This window comes from Mastigoproctus giganteus, chromosome 1, assembly GCF_048544385.1.
Source record: "Mastigoproctus giganteus isolate SK-2022 chromosome 1, ASM4854438v1, whole genome shotgun sequence".
NCBI lineage: Eukaryota > Metazoa > Arthropoda > Arachnida > Uropygi > Thelyphonidae > Mastigoproctus > Mastigoproctus giganteus.
Genome location: NC_143575.1, coordinates 118,666,236 through 118,692,434, shown reverse-complemented (window position 1 = coordinate 118,692,434; position 26,199 = coordinate 118,666,236). Strand labels below are relative to the sequence as shown.

Genomic DNA, 26,199 nt, shown 5'->3' with positions numbered 1-26,199 from the left:
AGGATCCTGCTCAGGTTGCTAACAAACTAAACGAGTATTTTGAATCTACATTCACACACGAGGAGTTATTCAGGAAGGGGAATGCCAGAGGTGAAGTAAACTCTGGCAGTGATCTAGATGATTTTGTAATAACTGAGAGGAAAGTGAAGGAGAAATTGTTGAGGATAAACCTAAAAAAGGCACCCGGGGTGGATGGGATCTGTCCAGTTATATTAAAGGAGGCAGCAAAGGAAGTAAGCAAACCCTTAGCCATAATTATGAGAGCTTCTTTGGACTCAGGGGAGGTACCCATAGACTGGAGATGTGCAAATGTGACCCCAATTCACAAAGGAGGATCAAAGACTGACACAAGTAATTACAGACCTGTGAGTTTAACATCTGTTCCAGGAGAATTAATGGAGGCACTGGTGAAAGAAGCACTGCAGGATCATCTAGATAAGACTTCAGTTTCAGCTTGAACACAGCATGGTTTCATTAAAGGGAAGTCTTGCCTGACCAATCTGATTGGATACCATGATGCAGTCACAAAAGAACTAGATGCAGGGAATAACTTTGATATTATATATTTGGATCTTAGAAAGGCTTTTGATACTGTTGCACATAGAACACTGCTGTACAAATTGGAGAGGTATGGCATTAAGGGTAAGTTGCTACAATGGATAAAGGGATGGTTGAGTGGGAGATGACAGAGAGTTCTAATCAATGGACATTGCTCATCGTGGACTAATGTTATTAGTGGAATTCCTCAGGGTTCAATGTTGGGTCCATTGTTGTTTTCTGTATTTATAAATGATATTGATGATGGCATATCAAGCTTAATGTCCAACTCTGCAGATGATACAAAAGTTGGCAGGGTTTTTTTAGCACAGTAAAGACAGTATGCTATTCCAACTGGATCTAGATAAGTTGGGAAAATGGGATGAAGTGGCGAATGGAGTTTAACATTGACAAAATGCGAAGTACTGCATATGAGTAGCAATAACCAAAGAGAAACGTACCAATTGTGTGGTACTACACTCAGGGAAGTAGAAAGTGAAAAAGACCTGGGGGGTAATTGTGCAGTCAAATATGAAGTTCGCTGAGCAGTGCAAACACAATGCTATGCCAGGTCATGGAATCTTGTCAATGATATGTAGGAATTTTGCTAGGAGGGACAGGGAGGCTATTATCCCATTATACAAGGCAATGGTCAGGCTACACCTAGAGTACTGTGTACAAATCTGTAAGCCCTCTTTTTATTGAGGATGTAGAGTTGCTAGAATGAGTACAAAGAAAGGCAACAAGATTGGTGAGGGGAAAAAATTGGTGCAATTACCAAGAAAGGGTTTAAGTTCTGCAAATTGCAGCGCCTGGAGAGTAGGCATCTGCGAGGTAATATGACTGAGGTGTATAAGGCCTTGAATGGGATTAGCAATCTGACTGCTGATGGGATTCTTCTACTTGCTCAGATTTAGAACCGAGTGGGCATAGATTCAAATTGAGGAAAGACAGTTGTAGAATAGATGTGGAAATTTGCCTTTAGCCAGCTGGTAGTTGATTGGTGGAACAGGCTCCCATCTTTTGTTGCGGAAGTTGATAGATTAAATAAAATTAAGGCTGAGCTGGACAGGCATTTGGAATGAATGGATGGGTGAAATGGGAGGTTTTTTTTTTTTTTTTTTGGCTGATGCTGCATAAACTTGCTTTCTTGCAAAGTATGCCTCTACTAATGTTAAAGCCGATAACATGCGGTCACTGGAAGGAAATTAACCGTAATCATTTGCATTCAGGGGCAAGGTATACAGCAATGTTTGAAATTTATAATGCAGTAACTGCATTATTGCAAAATATTACAGCCTAGAGGGATTATTGCAAAATATTGTTTCCTAAAACAATTACAGTAAAGCAAAGTGGTTTTATTTATCAAATGTGCACCGGACCAAAACTGGACTTATCAGAACTTCCGCATCCTAAGATGAAGCTGACTTAGAGCTATAATGCAAAATATTGTTCCTAAAACAATTACACCAAAGCAAAGTGGTTTTTTTATCAAATGCACACTGGATTAAAATTGGACTCTGCATCGCAGGATGAAGTGCTGGGCAATTAGAACTTCAGCATCTATGATGAAACGTCCTGCACATTGATATTGTTGGGTAGAGCAATTACATAAAGCAACAAAGTAAAACATTGTAACAAAGATATAATGCAAAATATTGTTCCGTAAAACAATTACAGTAAAGAAAAGTGTTTTTTTTTTTTTTTTTATCAAATGTGCACCAGACCAGATTCAGACTTATTGGAACTTTGGCATCCTAGGACGAAGCAAAATATTGTTAGAAAGTAAAAATGCAAAATACTGTTCCCTAAAACAATTACAGTAGAGCAAAGTGTTTTTTTTTTTTTTTTTTTATCAAATGCACATCTGACCAAAATTGGACTTATAAGAACTTCGACATCCCACGATGAAGCTGACTTATTACAACTTTAGCATCTGTTGTGAAACTGAATTCAATAAAGAAATAGACTTATTAGAACTTCCGCAATGAAACTGACTTACCAGAACTTCCGCATCTGCAAAGAAACTGACTTATTAGAACTTCAGCCTCTGTGATGAAAGTTACAGCTCTGGACCTTTGACATTCTCCTGATGTTCTCACCACCAAAAGGGTATTTTTATCTCTCTCTCCTTAGGGTCGGACTAGAAAGGGTGAACTCCTTCCCTAAGTAGCAACTTACTTAGGGAAGTAATCATTAAGTAGCAGGATACTTAATGATTTTGTAATAACTGAGAGTAAAGTGGAAGAGAAATTGTTGAAGTTAAACGTAAGAAAAGCATCTTGGGTGGATGGGATCTATCCAGTTATATTAAATGAGGCGGCAAAGCAACTAAGCAAACCCTTAGCCATAATTATGAGAGTGTCCTTGGACTCGGGAGGTTCCCACGGACTGGAGATGTGCAAATGTATCCCCAATTCACAAAGGGGGATCGAAGGGTGACACGAGTAATTACAGACCAGTTAGTTTAACTTCTGTTCCTGGTAAAATAATGGAGTCACTGGTTAAAGATGCATTGCAACGTCATCTAGACAAGACTGCAGCAATAATTCAGACACAGCATGGGTTTGTTAAGGGAAATTCTTGTCTCACAAATTTGATAATTTGATAGGATATTATGATGTGGTTACAAAGGAACTGGATGCAAAAAATAATTTTGATATCATATATTTGGATTTCAGAAAAACTAGCTTTTGACACCGTTGCGCATGGAAGACTATTGTACAAACTGGAGCAGAATGATATTATGGGTAAGTTGCTACAATGGATAAAAGGGTGGTTAAGTGGGAGAAGACAGAGGGTGGTAATCAATGGGTGCTGCTCTTCTTGGACTAATGTTATTAGTGGGGTCCCACAGGGTTCGGTGTTAGGTCCACTGTTGTTTTGTATATTTATCAATAATATTGATGAAGGTATATCATGCTTAATGTCGAAGTTTGCAGATGATACAAAGGTTGGCAGGGTTGTTAATGACAGTAATGGCAGTGTGCTACTGCAATAGGATCTGGATAATTTGGGCAGATGGGCTAAGAAGTGGCAACTGAAGTTTAACCTTGACAAATGCAAAGTACTACATATGGGTAGAAGTAACCCCAGAGAAACGTAACAACTGTGTGGTACTACACTTAAGGTGGTAGAAAATGAAAAAGATCTGGGAGTAATTGTGCAGGCAGATATGAAGTTTTCTGAGCAATGCAGACAGGCTGCCAGGGCAGGTCATGGGGTTTTGTCAATGATATATAGGAATTTTGCTAGCAGGGAAAAGGAGGTGATTATCCCTCTGTACAAGGCAATGGTCAGGCCAGGCCTTGATTACAGGTCTGGAGGCCTCATTTTAGGAAGGATGTAGATTTACTTGAGTGTGTACAGAGAAGAGCAACAAGATTGGTGACGGGAATGAAGGGATCCTCTTATCAAGAGAGGCTTAAGTTCTGCAAATTGCAGTGGCTGGAGACTAGGCCCCTGCGCGGTGATCTGATTGAGGTGTATAAGGCCTTGAATGGGTTCAGCATGCTGAATTCTGATGGGATCCTTCCACTTGTTCAGATTACGAACCTAAGGGAGCATAAATTCAAATTAAGAAAGGACAGATGTAGAATAGATGTGCGGAAATTTGCCTTTAGCCAGCGGGTGGTTAATTGCTGGAACAAACTTCCATCTGTCGCTGTGGAAGTTGATAGATTGAATAAATTTAAGGAGGAACTGGACAGGCATTTGGAAGGAATGGTGTGATTTTTTTTTTTGGCTGATGCTGCATAAGCTCATACACTTTCTTTCTTGCATCACATGCCACTACTACTACTACTAAGGAGTTTTTTCCCTTAACAATACTGACAAACTTATTGCGACGTTTGAGAGTTTATTTTATTGCAGCGCTCGTCGCGCATGCAATAAACTAATAACAAACGACTGTCGTATGTATGCCGTAATAGCGTCACATGTATGTGGCTGACACTGCTTCTCAAGAAATAAAGTAACCTACTGGGCCATGTCGCCCACATATATGCGACATAACAAAAAAAAAAAAAAGACACTTTTTTTTTTTATATTTTAAGCAAAAAAATTGCAACACTGACATTACAATATTTATTTTAGAATTACTAATCAAATTATTTGCTAAATATTTTCTGGCCACTGGGAAATTTTTTTCTTAAACTACCTTGGCAGTCAACGTGTTAAAGGTAGGATGAGGTGATTAGCTGTTGGGTAAACTGTATATGCTAAAAAAACCACCGGTGATCGGGCAAACTCACTAATCCGGCACCCCACATGTCCCAACGCTGCCGGATTAGTGATGCTTGACCTGTATTTTATTCGCCAAAGGCTGCATGGCAGGGGGGAGTTGATATTTCTTGGGTTGGGGTGGGGTTTACCAATGTGATCCTGGGGTGTTGGACTGCCTGTGTGTCAATAGTGAGGAACACATTACGAGTTTTAAATTATGTAATCTTGTTTTAACGTATTTCGTAATTTATTCGCATAAGGAGATTTAGTAAAGAAGAAATCCTACTGACTGAATAAAAGGTAACTCCTTGTTTATTTCTAAAAAAAGTAAAGCAATAAAACAAAATATTGTTAAAAAGTAAAAATTCAAAATATTGTTAGAGAGTAATAATGTAAAATAATGTTAGAAAGCAAAATGGAAATTATTGTTAGAAAGTAAAAATGCAAAATATTGTTCCCAAAAACAATTACAGTAAAGCCATGTGTTTTTTTTATTTATCAAATGAGCATTTTGTTATAAGTTTTACGACAGTTTTTTTTTCCATTTCCACTGTGGCTTCCAATAGATGAATTTCCTTGATTTTTTTGTTAGCAGATACATACTGAAGAAAGGAAATAAGATATTTTTGTTTTTAAAAAAAAATTTGTTGCAATTCTTTTGTACAACAATTGTGAAAAGCAGTAAAGCAAAATGTTGTAACAGAGCGATAATGCAAAATGCTGTTCCTTACAGTTTTATTTTCTCCTTGGATCACCTTGGTAACATTAATGACGTAACCTTTACCAGTCAATTATGGCTCTGTGTGTGTGTGTGTGTGTGTGTTGATTTGTTTCAGCCAGTGGCGCCGGGATGACATGCCAAATTCAAACGAATGCAGTAATGTGCTGTATAATCAAAGTGAGTGGCTGCTGTTTTTTGCGATAATAATTTCATAAAATATGTGATCGTACATTTTTGCTGTTTTCAAGTGAATTAATAGTTTTTGCTGCAATTTAAAGGTAGGAAATCAAAGAATATACTTCTGTTTATGTATATTGAGAGTTTCAATTTTGTGAATTGAGTAGAAATTATCGAAATGATTAGTTTTTTTCAGAGGGCCAATTTTCAAGTTAAGGTTAAAAATCAGTGAAGATTTTTATAGTAATAAATAATAAAACCACTCACTGCAGGTATACATTTTAATAATAATTACAATAGCTATAAATTTATAATTGGAAATAAATTTACATGCCTACATTAATACCAAATCTAATGCAATCATACATACCTGTTCTGGGATCTAAAACAGCTATATATGGAAATTCTACTGTTTTATAAAATTGCATATACCTCTGGCCTTCTTCACTGTCACAGTATACCTAGAAAAATATATCCAGAATCATACGATAATAGTATATTTTAATTAAAAATAAAATGCACATTTCATAATAATATTATTGCACTCTTGGAACAAAAATGAGTCCATTGACAGTATGCAAGCCTTAAACAGAATTACATATGAATAAAGCAGAGGAATAACAGTGATTTGACATTCTGCTGTAAGTGCCAGATGGATATTGATGTTAGCACAAATACAGTATGGAGCCAACAAGAATTAACTCTGTTAAGTTGTTACTCATGTCAAGACATGGAATTTGTTGTATCTCACAATGGTTATAGATAAGAAACATCATGAAGTTTGTTTACCAGTGACAGCTCTCACTGTTCAAGAAAAGGCTTTTATTGCAGAGAATTACTTGCACTTATAGAGAGAAGGTAGACCCAGTATGAAAACTGCATGCTAACATTTCCAAGCTGAGTTCAACCAACCAAGTAAATAGTACTGCTTTGGGTGAATAAGTATGGGTAAATGGTGTGCCAGGTTAAAACAGAAATGAAACAAAATAGACTTTCATCGAAAGTATTAATGTGAGGACAGTATTTGTAAAACTGTGGTTACCCAAGAAAAGCCAGCAGCAAGTAGCAAAAGTACTCAGTGTGAAAAGAAGTTCCATTAATGTCTGGAAAGTTAAAATCCCTCTCTATAAGACATTCTGATTTACTGGCCCAATGTAGTTTTCTCTGTACAGTTGTTTGTTGTACTCATCAGAGTCATTAGGCCTATAATACACTTCTAATTTGCTTTGCCAGTCCTTAAGTCAGATTAAACTGAGTCAATATTGCAATGGCCACCAATATCAACAGAATGCACTGCCTTAGATTTTAGGTGCTTCTTACCAAAGGACAGACCCAAAAGGGTCTGTACACATTGCACTCCCCATATTTAAATTCTGCATCCCTTATATCTTGAGTGACATTACATATCTGGTATCTCCACAATGTCTGCAATTGATTACTTCATCCACACTTGAAATTCATCAAATCAATTAACTCTGCTGCCAGCACTGGAGTAGATGTAAGTGTACATTCACTTTTTTTCACTCTTAGTTAACACAGCCAATGTATTTATTTGTTCCATGATTACCCACAGGAGGGCTTGAAATCCTTGACATGTTGCTTTCCAGGGCATGTTCTAAAAGAAGCAGTGCAAGAATCATTTTCACTTCTGCTTGTGGCTCTTGTTAATCTATTGGCACCTCCGTAGCCAGGAGCGGCAGTGCGTAGCACACGCTTCTTGATTAGACTGGGGTTCGAGCCCGTGACCACCAAATACGGAAAGGTCAGGGAATGACCACCGCATATCCCCAGAGCAATATGGCCTTAGTTGCTAATGATCCTAAAAAAACCAAATAACAATTTGTTAATCTATTATTCTGTGTATTCCTCCCAAGCTACCAGTTTTCCTGAATCAGGAACTATTAACATCCATTCTATGTGAATTACAAAATACTACCCAATGTTCATAACCCAGTGCACCAATGTAAGTGGTACACTGTCTTAGAAAAGTCCATTTCACAAAAAAGATCAATTTTCTGGAAAGAATAGGAAGGCTAGTTGTGTGTGCATAGAGATATTCTTACAGAAAAAGAGAACTGCAAAGTTTGGAAACTAGAACTCTATTTGAGGTATTTCAGGACTTAAAAGTTTAGCAAATAATGAGAGCAACAATTCTCTTTAATTCAAAGTGAAATAAACAGTTGAAATAAGTTAATACCTAGTGTTGAGGTCCAAAACCTTATGAGGATTTAAAAAGGTATTAAAAAAAATTGGAGGAATATTTTACTTTTCATAGCAAAATTCTGAATATGCTTTGTTTTCTTGCATTTTTCTGCAATTTTAATATTAATGGGGTCTGCTGAAAAAGCATCTTGATTACGTTGAAGACTGAGATAGTGAAAAAGCTATCACTGTGAAAAAGCAACACGTGTTTCACATGACACATCCTTCATCATCATTATCAGCCATTTTCAATCCACTGCAGGATGAAGGCCTCTCCAGCAACTTTCCAGTTCCTTCTGTTTTGAGCACTGGCCATCCATTTACTACCCGCAAACTCATGAATTTCATCTATCCATCTCTGCCTTTGTCTTCCAGGTTTTCTTCTATCTCCTCTTGGGTACCATTCTGTTATTTTCTTAGTCCATCTGTCATCACGTCTTCGAGCTATGTGTCCTGCCCAAGACCATTTTAGTTCTTTAGTTTTGATAAGAATGTCCTTTACTTGAGTTTTCTGCTTAATCCATGTGTTTCTCTTCTTATCTAACAGTCGGATTCCCAATATAATTCGTTCCATTCTTCGCTGTATAGTTCTCAGCTTCTTTTCCATTCTTCGCTGTGTAGTTTTCAGCTTCTCTTCCATTCTTTTGGTGAGTGCCCAAGTTTCACCTCCATAAGTCAAGTTGGGGAGTATACATTGGTTCATTATTTTATGTTTCAGACAAATTGGGATATTGCTCTTCAGTATGTGACTATATTTCCTGAATGCTATCCATCCAAAATTTATTCTTCTCTTGACTTCCAGCCATTTATCATTATTACAGCTAATAACTTGTCCCAGATAAGTATATGACTCCACCTTTTCAATTACTGCTCCTTCAATCATTATTTCCCTTTCCGTGGCATACTTGTTCATCATTACTTTTGTTTTAGCCATATTCATCTCTAGTCCAAAATCCTTACTAACTGTGCATAACTGATTAAGATTTTCCTCTAATTCTTTGGGATTGTGGCTTATGACCACAATGTCATCTGCAAATCGTAAATGGTTTAGATACTCTCCGTTCACACTGACTCCTTTCTGTGGCCAGTCTAATCTTCTGAAAGCTTCCTCAAGGGCAGCAGTAAACAGCTTCGGAGATATTGTGTCTCCTTGTCGAACTCCTTTCTCGATTTTACATTTCCATGTCTTTGTCTAGTCTAATAAAGGAGGTAGTATTCTCATATATTTTCTTCAAAATCATAATATGTGGGGTATCTATGTCTTGTCTTTCCATTGCCCGAAACATTGCCTTATGCTGTATGAAGTCAAATGCCTTTTCATAATCCACAAATGCCAGGCATAATGGTGTTTTATATTCATTTGCTTTCTCCATTAGCTGTGATATTACATGAAGATGATCCATAGTTGAGAATCTTGTCCTAAAGCCAGCTTGCTCTTTTGGTTGATTCTCATAAAGTATTCTTTCTAATCTGTTAGTACATCTAACAGATGAGAAAGAATCTGTTAGATGTACTATTTTCTTACAAGTTTTTCTACAAGTTTTTCCCAAGGGAAAAACTTGTAGATGTGGGTTAACAAGGCTAATTGGTCTATAATTTCCAATTTTTTCTGATTTATGTCCTTTCTTATGCAGCAAAACTATGACTGCATTATTCTACTGCTTAGGCGTCACACCTTTTCTAATGCATTTTGTGAAGAGCCCTGCCAGTTTTTGTGTTATGTTTCTTCCTCCCAATTTTAACAACTCTACAGTAACTTCATCTTCCCCCGGGGCTTTCTGATTCTTCATTTTCTTCAATGTATGTTCTACCTCATCAGGAAGAATATCGGATATGTCGTATGTGTTGCTAATTTGCAATCCATCTTCCCCATTGCTGGCATCATTCCCTCGCACCTCGTATAATTCTCTATAGTAGTCTTTTGCTATTTGAATTATGCCTTCTCTGCTGTTTATAAGTACACCATCACTATTCTTCAGTTTCATTTGTCTTTCTGTATTACTGCTCATGGCTGCTGATTTAAATCCTTTGTTTTCCCTTAATGCTTGTTCTACTTTTCTTGTTGTTGTTGTTGTTATGGGCGTTTAATGGCGCATAAGCTACTATGGCTATAATGCACCTATTCATTTTTTTATATAGGGAAATCAAAAAAAAAATTTTATAAAATCAGAAAAGATTAAAAAGTCCAATCTGCTTCAGAAAGTTGAAAAATTCGAAAATATTTGCCTTGTCACCAATGAGATTCTCTAAAGTTATTGGTTTATTAAGATTTACCAGTGATAGCAGAGTTGATGCTCTGTCTTGTCTATAGTAGGGGCAGTCAATGAGTATCTGTTTAACAGTCAGATTTATATAGCAATGTGGACACTGTGGTGGATCGTCTCCTCTAAGTAAATAAAGATGGGTTAGATGGGTATGACCTATTCTTGCCCTTGATAGGACTACTTCTTCTCGTCTTGATGTACGGATACTGGAGCACCAATTTTTTGGATCGTGTTTAAACTGAAAGAATTTATTATTTGTTTGAGAGTGCCAGATTGTTGTCCATTCTGACAAGCATGCAGCTTGAATAGCTACTGCAAAGTCTGATGGCGGAACAGGGATATTAGTTAAGTCTAAGCTAGTTGGATTTTTTGCGGCTTTATCATCCAGTTCATTGCCCAAAATACCAGAATGTGCTGGAATCCAACAGAAGATGACCTGTTGATGGCGTTCTTCAATTTTTAGTAATATGTTTTGTATTTCTTCTATAACAGGGTGAACTTTATCTGAGAAATTACATAAAGCCATGATTAAACTAAGCGAATCGGTGTAAATAACTGATTTTAAAGATCGATCAGCACAGAGATTTTGTAAGGCCAGTTTAATTGCATATATTTCAGCTGAAAAGATACTGAATTCAGATGGAAGGGATACTGAAATAACGGTATTCGGAAACAATGCAGCTGCTCCAACGTTTGAATTTGATTTAGAGCCATCTGTATAAATTGGGGAAAAATCACTATATCTTTGAGTGTGAACTGCAAGAAGTTGTATGATATTAGATGCTTGTAAAATGTCTTTTCCCCATTGGCAGAGATAAGTGTCACAAGTCACCAGAGGAAGAGAAGCCCATGGTGGTTGACAGCAGGTTGCTACCTGTTGTACGGAATGAACGGAAAGATTCCAAACTTCCATCAGTTCAAGGAGACGAAGACCAGCTGGCTTTACTATGCTAGGTTTATTTCTGAAGAGGTTTTCTAGTGGTGGATTGAACAAGTATGACTGAATCGGATGCGAGGCACAGCTTTGTATCTTAACGGCATACTTTAGTAACAGTGTTTTTCTACGTAACGATAATGGGGGCTCATGAGCATCAATATAGAGACTATGTTTGGGCGACGTTCTAAAAGCACCAAGTGCAATCCTCAAAGCACTGTTTTGAATGGGATCAAGCCAGCATAATGCACTCATTCTGGCAGAATCATAGATGGGAGCTCCATAATCAAGGCGGGATCTGATTAATGGCCTGTATAGCCGAAGCAAAGAAGTATGATCTGCACCCCATGTTTGGGCGGATAAAGCTTTGAGAATGTTTAATTTTTTTAGACAGGAAGTATGTACATTTTTAATATGGTCTATAAAATTTAACTTGTTGTCAAGGATTAATCCTAGAAATCTGATATTATTAGTGACCGGGATTGAGACATTAGAAATTTGAAGTTCGGGATCTGGATGAAGTTTACGCTGCCTACAAAAATGAATTGTAACTGTTTTCTGCTGCGAGAGCCGATAGCCATTGATGCTAGCCCACTGTTGTATTTTATTTAGTGATATCTGAAGCTGCCGTTCAATAGACCTCATATTTTGGGAATGGCAGGAGATGGAGAGGTCATCTGCATAAAGATAAGTCTCGATTGAATTTGGAAGCTGTCTTGTAATAGAATCTATTCTAAGAGCAAACAGAGTGGCACTCAGTACTGATCCTTGTGGAACACCCTCTTCCTGCATGAACGTTGTAGAGAGAGCATGTTGGTACTGAACTTGAAACGATCTGGTACATAGGAAGTTTTGAATAAATATAGGAAGGTTGCCCCGCAGCCCAAGGGCGTGTAGATCACCAAGTATGCCATGCCGCCAGGTGGTGTCAAAAGCCTTCTCTATGTCTATTGAAACCATTACAAGATGTTCACGTTTAACGAAGGCATTTTGAATGGCGAATTCAGCCTTGACCATAAGATCTAAGCACGACCTATTTTTACGAAAGCCATATTGACTATGGCTCATTAGATGTTCTGACTCAATGATCCAGACGAGTCTTCTGTGGACAATCTTTTCTAGGATTTTGCTGAGGCAGTTTGAGAGAGATATCGGTCTATAGCTATGGGGGTTGGTTGGATCTTTCCCAGGCTTTAGAAGTGCCAAAACAGTAGAGTGATGCCAGGAGGCTGGAAAAACATTTTCTGAAAATATACGATTGTAAAAAACCAGCAGCAAGCACAAAGCTTTGTCATCAAGATGTTGTAGCATCACATAATAAATCCCATCTGGCCCTGCAGCACCATTGTGGGCTGTTCTAATAGCATGCAAAAGTTCAGAGTATTGCAGAGGTTTGTTATATGAAAGAAGGCGGGCAGTGTGAAAGTTTATAGAATGCTTTTCTTTGGTGTTTTTAATTCGTTTGAATGATGTAGAAAAGGCTGATGCTGCTGAGATTTCAGCGAACGTACTGCCCAAAGCATTAGCAATATCTAAGGGACTGGATAGATCTTGTCCTTTCCAGGAGAGAATTGGAGAAGGTATAGTAGGAAACTTACCAGATAACTGTCTAATTTTTTTCCATATAGTTTTCTGATCAGTGTTTCTGTTAAAGGTCGATGCAAAACATGTCCAGGATTCTTTCTTGGCTTGCCTTTGTACAAATCGTGCTTTTGCTCTTAGTTTCTTATAGTTAATGAGATTGGTTGTGGTTGGACATCGCCGAAATAAATTCCAGGCTTTAATTTTTGTTTTCTTTGCTTTTGTACATTCCTCATTCCACCAGTAATTATAATGCTTGCGACCAGGGGGATTTGATAATGGTATTGTCTCCTTGGCCACTTTTAGAAGATGTGACGTGATGTAGTCTGTCACATTATCAATATTCTGGAGCTGGATTTTTTCCTCATCAAGAGAGATTGATGTCTGAAATTTTGCCCAGTCTGCCCGAACAAATTTCCATTTCCTGCGGGGTTTGTTTGAAGGAGTCTTTGATATTAAAAAATTGCATATGATTGGAAAGTGATCACTGCCCATAGGATCATTTGAAACATGCCACTCTATGCTTGGGACCAGGACTATATGGATAATGGATAATGCTTTAGCGTAAAGCGTCAAATATAAAGATAATGCTTATTGCATTATTTGACTCACATTTTTCATTACGAATTTATTGTTCAAGATAAAATATTTATAGCCAGGAATACTAAAAAACAGCTTTACAGCAATTTTGGGATGCTATTCACAGATTACTGTCGGAAAACTATTGCAGGGAATTGTTGCTTGCATCATAGCAACACCGTACACACTTGGCCTGTGATTCATAATTTATTAAAATACACTCCATCTTTACGGCTTTGTCATGTACTGTACTCACAGAATTTAGGTGCTTCCCCCCCCCCCCCATTTCACAAGTTTGAAGCCCCTCGAAAGATAACATATTCACAAACGTACGGAATTTTCCCTTCAATATTTGTATTTACAACAAACTGAAAAATTGATCTTGAAACCCAAACAAAGGAATTATTTAGGGTGTAGTGGCTGCTATATTGAATTCTTCCGCACGAGGAACAAAAATGATAATTATTCTCAAAAGCATATGGCACAGAAACAATTACTGAAAGTAAAATGCAAAAAAGAAAAGAACTTTGCTGAAGTCAATTATTAAGAAATAATGTGTACAAAAATAGGCATATGAATGTACTGAATGAAGGGAAAAATCTCCCATGAATGAACAGCATGCAGTGGAAAAAAGCAATGACTGCAGATGGCATCAGCATTAGTAGAGGCATATGATGCAAGAGAGCATGCTTACACGTCATCAGCCTGAAAAAAAAAAAAAAAAAAAAATACTACCCATTACACCCTTCCATTTGATCCAAAAGTTTGTTAGTTCTGCCTTGAATTTACTTAAGCTATCAATTCCAAAACAACAGATGGTAGTTTTTTCCAGAAATCAACCACCTTCTGGTTAAAGGTAAGTTTCCACACATCTATTCCACAACTGTCTTTCCTCAATTTAAATGTGTACCCTCACCGCGATTAATTTGAACAAGAGGAAAACTCCCTTCACCATTAAGTTTGCTCAAACCATTCAAGGCCTTATATACCTTAATCAGATCACCTCACAGGTGTTTAGTCTCCAGACATTGAAATTTGTAGAAATTTAAGCCTTTCTTCATAAGAGCAAAACTTTGTTCCATTCACCAATCTCATTGCCCTTCTCTGTACCCATTCCAGCAACTCTACATTCTTCCTGAAATGAGGCCTCCAGACTGTATGCAGTACTGAAGGTGTGTCCTGATCATTGCCTTATACAAGGGGATAATAAACTCCTCATCCCTACTAGAAAAAAATTCTGGGATATCATTGACAAAACACGATGAGCTACTCTTGAAGATGTCCACAATGCTCAGAAAACTACATATCCGACTGCACAATTACACCCAGGTCTTTTTCATTTTCCACTACCCTGAGTGTAGTACCACACAGCTGATATATAACTCTAGGGTTACTGCTACAAATATGCAATACTTGGTATTTGTCAATGTTAAAATTCAGTTTCCACCTCTCAGCCCAGCTTTTCTACATCCTGTTACAGCAGCGTACTGTCATTAGTGTCATTAACAACCCTGCCTACCTTTGTATAGTCGGGAAACTTGGACACTAAGCCTGATATAACTTCATTAATGTCATTGATAAATACAGAAAACAACAATGGGCTCAACACCGAACCCTGGGGGAATCCACTAATAATATTAGTCCACGAAGAGTAGTGTCCATTGACTACCACCCTCTGTCTTCTCCCGATCAACCATCCCTTTATCCCTAGCAGCAACTTGACCTTAATGCCATACTACTGCAATTTGTACACTGGTCTTCTATGTACAACAGCATAAAAATCTTTCCTGAAATCAGAGGATATGATATGAAAATTCTTTTTGCATCCAGTTGCTCTGTCATCACATCGTAGTATCCAAATCAAATTGGTTAGACAAGACTTCCCCATACTTTGTCTGAACTTTGTCTTGTCTAGACGAGCTTGCCATGCTTCTTTAACCAGTGACTCCATTATTTTAACTGGAACAGAAGTTAAATTAACAGGTCTTTAATTACTCATGTCTCCCTTTGAATCCCCTTTGTGAATTGGGGATACATTAGCACATCTCCAGATCAGGGGATCTCCTCTGAATCCTAGGATGATCTCATAATTATGGCTAAGGGTTTGCTTACTTTCTTTGCTGCCTCCTTTAATATATCTGGATATATCTCTTCCACCCCAGGTGCCTTTCTTAGGTTTAACTTCAACAATTTCTCCTTCACTTCGTTTTAGTTATTACAAAACCATTTAGCTCCCTATTAGAGTTAGATAAACTTCTGTCCTCCACTTTGCCAAAGAATTCCTCATGTGTGAATGTAGAACCGATAACCCAAAATACTTATTTAGTTTGTCAGCTACCTGAGCAGGACCATCAACAGTCGAATCATTGATATCAAATGGACCAATCTGATTCATCCTCTTCCTTCTACAAGTTACATAAGTAAAGAAGTCTTCGATGTTTTTCTTTGAATCATTTGCCAAAGATTTTTCGTAATTTGCCTTTGCTTGCCTAACTTCCTTTGTGGCTTGATTACAGACTAGCTTGTATCTACCACAGGCTTTTGTGTCATCTGATAATTTACATGCATCCCATGCATTTTTCTTTGCTTCTACAAGTCTCATTATTTCATCTGGCATCTATTTAGGTATAAATCTTGAACAGTATTTCTTGGTTGGTATGAAATGCCTAATAGCTTCCAAGATTAATTCTTTGAATGCTTCACAATTAGAATTTGTTGTTGGTAACATCAGTTGGTCCCATTGTATAGAATATAAAACTGTCTGAGATCACTACAGTTATCTTTACAAAAGCAAAAACCACTGATGGTAGTTTTCCCTGATGGTAATTACCTCTAAGTAATCCTTTACCCCTGATGGTAGTTACCTCTAAGTAAATGCCACATGAGTACACTGTGATCACTGCTACCAAGTGGTTCCTTTACTGCAGATTCTTAATGCATGAATAATCACTGCTGATAATCATATTAAGAGTATTACTCACTCCAGTTGCCTCTCGAACATGCTGTTGTAGAAAACAATCATCCAATAAATGTACAAAAGTCTTGCTAGTGTGTGGGTGATCAAACCCACAAAAGTTTCAGTCAATACCTGGGAAGGTAAAATCCCACATTATAAGACATTCTGACTTACTGGCCCACTCTGTACAATTGTTAATTGTACTCATCAGAACCATTAGGCCTGTAAAACACTCCTACTTTAACCATTGCTTTCGCAGTGCTTATGTCACACTGCCTTAGATTTTTTGTTTCTTAACTAACAGCATAACCCCTCCTCCCTTCCTATCCTGTGTGTCCTTTCTGCACACATTGTACTCTCCAAGTTCCAAATTCCATTTCTGATATCCCAATAATAACCCAAAATACTTATTTAGTTTGTCAGCTACCTGAGCAGGACCATCAACAGTCGAATCATTGATATCAAATGGACCAATCTGATTCATCCTCTTCCTTCTACAAGTTACATAAGTAAAGAAGTCTTCGATGTTTTTCTTTGAATCATTTGCCAAAGATTTTTCGTAATTTGCCTTTGCTTGCCTAACTTCCTTTGTGGCTTGATTACAGACTAGCTTGTATCTACCACAGGCTTTTGTGTCATCTGATAATTTACATGCATCCCATGCATTTTTCTTTGCTTCTACAAGTCTCATTATTTCATCTGGCATCTATTTAGGTATAAATCTTGAACAGTATTTCTTGGTTGGTATGAAATGCCTAATAGCTTCCAAGATTAATTCTTTGAATGCTTCACAATTAGAATTTGTTGTTGGTAACATCAGTTGGTCCCATTGTATAGAATATAAAACTGTCTGAGATCACTACAGTTATCTTTACAAAAGCAAAAACCACTGATGGTAGTTTTCCCTGATGGTAATTACCTCTAAGTAATCCTTTACCCCTGATGGTAGTTACCTCTAAGTAAATGCCACATGAGTACACTGTGATCACTGCTACCAAGTGGTTCCTTTACTGCAGATTCTTAATGCATGAATAATCACTGCTGATAATCATATTAAGAGTATTACTCACTCCAGTTGCCTCTCGAACATGCTGTTGTAGAAAACAATCATCCAATAAATGTACAAAAGTCTTGCTAGTGTGTGGGTGATCAAACCCACAAAAGTTTCAGTCAATACCTGGGAAGGTAAAATCCCACATTATAAGACATTCTGACTTACTGGCCCACTCTGTACAATTGTTAATTGTACTCATCAGAACCATTAGGCCTGTAAAACACTCCTACTTTAACCATTGCTTTCGCAGTGCTTATGTCACACTGCCTTAGATTTTTTGTTTCTTAACTAACAGCATAACCCCTCCTCCCTTCCTATCCTGTGTGTCCTTTCTGCACACATTGTACTCTCCAAGTTCCAAATTCCATTTCTGATATCCCAATAATATCTGCCTTTGATGTCTTGACCAGCACTTCAAATTCATCAAATTTATTTTATAAGTAAATATTCATTTATTACAAATACAGCAAGCCCATCACAGACTTGGCTAGGGGAGATATTCAGTACAAAGAAAAAATATATAAAAAAAATAATACATAGCAGAATTCATATATACATTATAACAAAGAATAGGAATTATCCCTATGAATTAAAAAAAAAAAATATTTTGCAGAATTACACATTTGGCTCTCAGTTGCAATTACTGGGTTGAAGGCAGGCTTTCATTTCACATCATCAGATCAGAAATCTGCCTCCTGTAGGCTTCAGAGTTAAGTAATCTTTTGCATTCAATGTTGTGATGATTTATGACGTGAAGGAATGCATTGGGGAACATTCTGTCCATTTTTTTGAGTCTGGAAAGGTTGGATTTGAATTGTTGTTGGTATCTTGAATTTTCTCTGTTGGGGGCAGCTATTATGTTGGCTAAGTTTGGTGCAAGAAGCATGATTCCAGACTCGATCATCTGTTGCAGATGCTTTGTGTTGAAGTTTTCATAAAGCTCTTGCCTGTAAATATATGAAGAAAATTAAGTTTTCTATTCAGCCTTCTAAGAACACAATACAAGAAATTTCTTGATGGTTACGTGAGGAGCACCAGATCAGATTTTTGAGGTATGCATGTATGTATGTATGTATGTATATACTTTTTTGGGAGCTCCTGGAACATTATTTCATTTCCGCCTTGTTTCACTCTACAGATACAGTGCTTCGTCAAAGGACAGGCAAGAGAAGTTAGTTTGCGTGAAAAGTGTGAGCCAAGGAGCAGAGCAAAGCTGGCCGCAGGGCAAAAACCAACTAGTGAGGAAAAAAAAAAAAAAAAAAACCACATAGAAAATACATAGTGACTAAGCAAGAACATTTAACAAATTAGCTTAGACAAGCTTATAAGCAACAAGCTACACTGTCTAGATACAGACTACGAGCACAAAAGGTAATAATATATAATGGTAGAGCCCCAATTTTTCAGGACTAAAGAAATTAACAGTTCACATTCCCAGATCATGGGAATATGAACTGTTAATTGTAGAAATAACTTAAATACACTAATGCAAGATAACAGACAGCAAAATGATCAATTATCATAAATGTTAAGAGGATTCAATATCATCTCAGAAGGGCATTATGAGATTTGCTTACCTGTGTAGTTTATACACTGAATTCTTTTGGGAGAAGTTGATGGCATGAGTCCATATGATAAAGCAGCACATCTAGGGAAGGAGGGATAATATCTGTCTTAACTCTATGGTAAACTGAACACAAAGGGAAGACTGGAACTGCCACAAACACATCATCAATATAATGCTGCTAGGCCAGATCAGAACAGGTAAGTTTGAAAAATTATTAACTTTAAGCTCTTTCTTAACAATGTTGGCTATGACAGCACTAACAGTGATACCCATAGTTGTACCCTGGACTGGACAGTATAAAGCATGATTGAACATCATCATGGCTCTGGTGAGATAGAAATTTGATGCAAAGCAAACATTCTCTACAGAAACACTGAGCTTTACCTTCAATATTTTGTATTGGGTGAAATTTTTTTCAGCCTGGTCTGTACTTTTTAACAGAACAGACTGCTTCTACAGGAATGGGATACACTTAAATAGAAAGGGTGCAAGAATATTTGCTGATGCTATTGAGGCAGTGTTAGGTGAGTCAGAAAACTGTTAGCTTGCCGTGGGATACAAGAACTAATAGATTAACAGCAATCACTGGCAGAGATGAAAGTGAATCTTGTATTGCTTCTATTGGAATCAGCAGCAGCAGCCAGGAAAACAAGATGCAGGGTATTTCCGAGACTGCTGGGAGTCATTGCGGTACAAGTAAACACACGGGTTGTGTTAGGGTATCTAAGAATAGGAACAGGTGCATGTATACTTGCATGTACACCAATGCTAGGAGTTGGGTAAATAAATTTGATGAATTTGAGGTATTGCTCAGAACATCAAAGACAGACATTGTTGGGATATCAGAGACATGGTGTCACACAGATATAAGGAATGCAGAACTGGAATTTAGGGAGTATAATGTGTACAGGAAGGATAGACAAGGTAGGAAGGGAGGATGGGTTATACTATTAGTTAAGAAACACATAAAATCCAAGGAAGTGAAGATAGTCGACATCGCTGGACAAGTGCAGTGTCGAGTCAGTTTGGTGGGACATAAGCATTGGGAGATCAAAATTGAGAGTAGGAGTGTGTTATAGGCCTAATGACTCTGATGAGCATAATAAGGAACTGTACAGGGAAATAGAGTGGGCCAGTAAATCAGAGAGCCTTATAATGGGGGATTTTAATTTCCCAGATATTGACTGGAATTTGTGGGTTGGTCACCCACACACTAGCAAGGCTTTTGTGGATTTATTGCATGATTGGTTTCTACATCAGCATGTTCGGGAGGCAACTAGAGGGAGTAATAGTCTTGATTTGATTATCAGTAGTGATTCTTCATGCGTTAAGAATCTGCAGATAAAGGAACCATTAGGTGGCAGCGATCACAATGTGCTATAGTGGAATTTACTCAAAAAGGTAACTACCATCAGGGAAGGTAAGGGTTTTTGCTTTCGTAAAGGCGACTACGATGGTCTGAAACAGTATTTAAATTCTATACAGTGGGACCAACTGATGATGTTACCAACAGCAAATTCGAAATGGGAACCATTCAAAGAACTTATCTTGGAAACTACTAGGCCTTACATACCAACTAAGAAATATTGTTCAAGGTTTGGGCCTAAATGGATGTCAGACGAACTAATGAGACATGTGGCAGAGAAGAAAAATGCATGGGATACATATAAATTAATGGGTGAGATGGAAGCCTATGATAGATATAAGCTGGTCTGTAACCAAGTCACAAAGGAGATTAGGCAGGCAAAGGCAGTTTATGAGAAATCCAACAAAGAGTTCTTTACTATGTAAACTCTAGAAGGAAAGGGATGAATCAGATTGGTCCACTGGATATTGATGATCCTGCTCAGGTGGCTAACAAACTAAATGAGTATTTTGCATCTACATTCACCCATGGGAGTTATTCAGGGAGGGGAATGCCAAAGGTGAATTAAACTCTGGCAATGAGCTGGATGATTTTGTAATAACTGAGAGGAAAGTGGAGGAGAAATTGTTGAAGATAAACATAAAAAAGGCACCCAGGGTGGATGGGATCTATCCAGTTATATGAAAAGAGGCAGCAAAGTAAGCAAGCAAACCCTTAGCCATAATATGAGAGCTTCTTTGGACTCAGGGGAGGTAGGAGAGTAGGAGTGTGTTATAGGCCTAATGACTTTTGGTACCCATGGACTGGAGATGCGCAAATGTGACCCCAATTCACAAAGGAGGATCAAAGGGCAACACAAGTAATTATAGACCTCTTAGTTTAACATCTGTTGTTCCAGGAAAATTAATGGAGGCGCTGGTTAAAGAAGCACTGCAGGATCATCTAGACAAGACTTTAGCTCGGACACAGCATGGTTTTGTTAAGGGAACGTCTTGTCTGACCAATTTGATTGGATATTATGATGTGGTCACAAAGGAACTGGATGAAGGGAATAACTTTGATATCATATTGACATTAGCATTAGTAGAGGCATATGATGCAAGAAAGCAAGCTTATTCAGCATCAGCCAAAAAAAAAAAAAAAAAAAAACAACCACTACTCCCATTTCACCCCTCCGTTCGTTCGAAATACCTGTCCAGCTGAGCCTTAAATTTGTTTAGGCTATCAACTTCAACAACAAGCGATGGGAGTCTATTCCACAAACCAACTACCCGCTGGCTAAAGGCAAATTTCCGCACATCTATCCGACATCTGTCCTTCCTCAATTTGAATTTATGCCCTCTCAGGTGATTATTCTGAGCAAGAGGAAGAGAAAGTGAATGGAACCCTTTGTTCCATTCACTAATCTTGTTGCCCTTCTCTGTACTCGTTCCAACAGCTCTACATCCTTCTTGAAGTGAGGCCTCCAGACCTGTATACAGTACTCAAGGTGTGGCCTGACCAATGCCTTATACAAGGGAATAATCACATCCCTGTCCCTGCTAGAAAAATTCCTGTATATCATTGACAAGACACCATGAGCTACTCAGAGAACTTCATATCTGCCTGCACAATTACCCCCAGGTCCTTTTCATTCTCTACCACTGTCAGCGTAGTACCACAGAGTTGATACGTTGATCTGGGGTTACTGTTTCCCATATGTAGAACTTTACATTTGTCAATGTTAAACTTCATTTGCCACCTCTCAGCCAATCTGCTCAACCTTTCCAGATCCTGTTGCAGCAGTGTGTCGTTAACAACCCTGCCAACCTTGGTATCGTCTGCAAACTTGGACATTAAGCCTGATACACCATCATCAATATCATTTATAAATACAGAAAACAACAATGGACCCAACACTGAACCCTGAGGAACTCCACTAATAACATTAGTCCACGTTGAGCAGTGTCCATTGATTACCACTCTCTGTCTTCTGCCACTCAACCATCCCTTTATCCATAGCAGCAATTTGCCTCCAATGCCACACTTCTCCAATTTGTGCAGCAGTCTTCCATGCGCAACAGTATCAAAAGCCTTTCTAAGATCCAAATATATAATATCAAAGTTATTCCCTGCATCCAGTTCTTTTGTGACTACATCATAGTATCCAATCAAATTGGTCAGACAAGACCTGCCCTTAACAAAACCATGCTGTGTCTGAGCTATAACTGAATTCTTGTCCAGATGATCCTGCAGTGCTCTTTAACCAGTGCCTCCATTAATTTTCCTGGAACCGAAGTTAAACCAACAGGTCTAGAATTACTTGTGTCAGTCTTTGATCCTCCTTAGTGAATTCGGGTTACATTTGCTCATCTCCAGTCCATGGGTACCTCCCCTGAGTCCAAAGCAGCTCTCATAATTATGGCTAGGGGTTTGCTTACTTCCTTTGCTGCCTCCTTTAATATAACTGGATAGATCCCATCAACCCCGGTGCCTTTTTTATGTTTATCCTCAACAATTTCTCCTCCGCTTTCCTCTCAGTTATTAGAAAATCATCTAGCTCACTGCCAATGTTTGCTTCACCTACGACATTACCCTTCCTGAATAACTCCTCATGTGTGAATGTAGATGCAAAATACTCGTTTAGATTGTGAGCCACCTGAGCTGGATCCTCAACTGTTGAACCATCAACATCCAGTGGACCAATCTGATTCATCCCTTTCCTTCTTGAGTTTAAATAGGTAAAGAACTCTTTTCTGTTTTTCTTTGCATCCTTTGCCAAGGATTTCTCATAATCTGCCTTTGCCTGCCTAATCTCCTTTGTGACTTGGTTACAGACCAACTTATATCTATCATAGGCTTCCATGTCACCCATTAATTTGTATGTATCCCATGCATTTTTCTTCTCTGCCATATGTCTCATTAGTTCATCTGACAACCATTTAGGCCTGAACCTTGAACAATATTTCTTGGTTGGTATGTAAAGCCTGGTAGCTTCCAAGATTAGTTCCTTGAATGCTTCCCATTTTAAATTTGCTGTTGGTAACATCATCAGTTGGTCCCACTGTATAGAATTTAAATACTGTCTCAGACCATCATAGTCGCCTTTACGAAAGCAAAAACCCTTCCCTTTACCTCTGATGGTAGTTACCTCCTTGAGTAAATCCCACTTCAGCACACTGTGATCACTGCCACCCAGTGGTTCCTTTATCTGCAGATTCCTAATGCATGAAGAATCACTACTGATAATCAGATCAAGAGTATTACTCCCTCTAGTTGCCTACCGAACATGCTGGTGTAGATAACAATCATCCAATAAATCCACAAAAGCCTTGCTAGTGTGTGAGTGACCAACCCACAAATTCCAGTCAATATCTGGGAAATTAAAATCCCCCATTATAAGACTCTCTGATTTACTGGCCCATTCTATTTCCCTGTACAGTATCTTATTATACTCATCAGAGTCATTAGGCCTATAGCACACTCCTACTCTCAATTTTGATTTACCTATGCTTATGTCACACCAAACTGACTCGACACTGCCCTGTCCATCAATGTCGACTGGCTTCACTTCCTTGGATTTTATGTGTTTTTTTAACTAATAGCATAACCCCTCCTCCCCTCCTGTCCTGTCTATCCTTTCTATATACATTGTACTCCCCAAATTCCAGTTCTGCATTCCTTATATCTGTGTGACACCACGTCTCTGATATCCCAACAATATCTGCCTTTAATGTTTTGAGCAATACCTCAAATTCATCAAATTTATTTACTAAACTCCTAGCATTGGTGTACACGCAAGTATACATGCACCTGTTTCTATTCTTAGCTACCCTAACACAACCCATGTGTTTACTTGTACTGCAATGACTTCCAGCAGTCTCTGAAATATCCTGCATCTTGTTTTTCAGGCTTCTGCTCATTCCAATAGAAGCAGTGCAAGGATCTCTTTCACCTCTGCCAGTGGCTACTGTTAATCCATTAGTCTTTGTCTCCCCCCAAGCTAGCAGTTTTCCGACCCACCTAACACTGCCTCGATAGCATCAGCAAATATTCTTGCACCCTTTCTATTTAAGTGTATCCCATCCCCGTAGAAGCAATCTCTCCTGTTAACAAGTACATTCCAGGCTGAAAAAAATTCTACCCCTTGAGCCTTGCACAATCTTTCCAGGGCCGAATTGATCGACAAGGCTCTCATCATATACTCCCTCCTATCGTGTCTGGGCAGAATTGGACTCATGGGAGGTAGGAGAGTAGGAGTGTGTTATAGGCCTAATGACTTTTGGTACCCATGGACTGGAGATGCGCAAATGTGTGACCCCAATTCACAAAGTTGAATATCAAAGTTGATATCATATTGATAGAAAAGGCTTTTGTATCAAATATCATATCACTGTCTAAGAGCCATCTGAAATACTTGCAAGCTTGTTGGAGAGGAACAGAAGTAAACAGGGGAAAATAAATCCAATGAAACAATGACCTTGTTACCGAAAATATTAAAATCTCAAATCATAAAATGGAACATGCTGACACTTTTTAATTAATTTTAAATGTGAGCAGTAAAGACAACTCTAGAAGAATCAATATTGGTATAAAAGTATGATTCTGTTGCACATGGAAGACTGCTGCACAAATTGGAGCAGTGTTGCATTGGAGGCAAATTGCTGCTATGGATAAAGAGATGGTTGAGTGGGAGAAGACAGAGAGTGGTAATCAATGGACACTGCTCTCTGTGGACTAATGATGTTGAGAATAAAGGATGTTGAGCTGATCGAATGAGTACAGAGAAGGGCAACAAGATTAGTGAATGGAACAAACGGCTGCTTTTATGAAGAAAGGCTTAAGTTTTGCAAATTACAGTGTCTGGTGATTAGGAACCTGCGATGTGATCTGTTTGAGGTGTATAAAGGCTTGAATAGTTTGAGCATGCTCAATGCTTATGCAATTGTTCCTCTTGCTCAGAATAAATATTTGAGAGGGCATAAATTCAAATTGTGGAAAGACAGATGTAGGATAGATGTGCGGAAGTTTGCCTTTAGCCAGCGGTGTCGTTGGTTGGTGGAACAGACTTCCATCCATTGTTGTGGAAGTTGATAGCCTAAATAAATTTAAGGCTGAGCTGGACAGGTACTTGGATCGAACGAAGGGGTGAAATGGGAGAGTGTTTTTTTTTTGCTGATGCTGCATAAGTTTGCTTTCTTGCATTACATGCCTCTACTAATGCTAATGCTAATATCGTATCACTGTCTAAGAGCCATCTGAAAGACTTGCAAGCCTGTTGGAGAGGAACAGAAGTAAACAGGGGAAAATAAATCCAATGAAACAATGACCTTATTATCGATAATATTAAAATCTCAAATAACATAATCATAACATGGAACATGCTGACACTTTTTAATTAATTTTAAATGTGAGCAGTAAAGACTTAACAGTTCCCACTGCAACTCTAGAAGAATCTTGGTATAAAAGTTGACATTTTCCCTGCAAACCACCCACAGCTCATTTCATGATGGAGGGTGAAGTTTCTCACAATCATCTTATTGAAGAAGTGTCCACTGAAATCCATTTTAAGACTGCATCTATTTTGTAACATGTATGCCACTTAGCTCCCAACTTTATTTCTTCTCAAACAAACCCTCATTTAATTCATCATCATGATACATCTGTCCTTCCATGGAAAAAGGGTCATCACAATGCCATTTTGGACAGTCAGATTACATTTGAAAGGCCATCACTTTTGCAAGATTGTCAAGTTTATGTAGCTGTGCAATGTCCTATTAATATTGAAGAAGATGTCCAAAGTTAATCAGCTTGTATATTCTTGATTTTTACAGAATAAGATTAATAAAGCACTACACTGGAAACTTCATGCATCAAGCTGCCAGCTTCCTCAATTTCATGGATTTTCTAAGATCCATAAACTGGCAGTTCTGCTGTGAACTGTGGCATCTGGACACATCAAGTCTCTAAATTCGTTGCAAATCTGTTACTGTCTCTTGTAGGAATTCTTGTTATACTATACCCTATATGCATCTAGTAACGAATGGGCCTGGAGTAC

At 38.1% G+C, this 26,199-nt stretch overlaps 1 protein-coding gene across 1 annotated transcript in view; it reads right to left on the bottom strand.

The window, feature by feature from the left end:
• Nucleotides 1-26,199, bottom strand: part of LOC150091113 (UBX domain-containing protein 7) — a 690,832-nt gene that overhangs the window by 233,815 nt on the left and 430,818 nt on the right. The window contains exon 8 of the mRNA XM_090384602.1: nucleotides 6,030-6,120. Coding sequence (XP_090240728.1) covers nucleotides 6,030-6,120 — 91 coding nt within the window. The remainder of the gene's footprint in view (nucleotides 1-6,029; nucleotides 6,121-26,199) is intronic.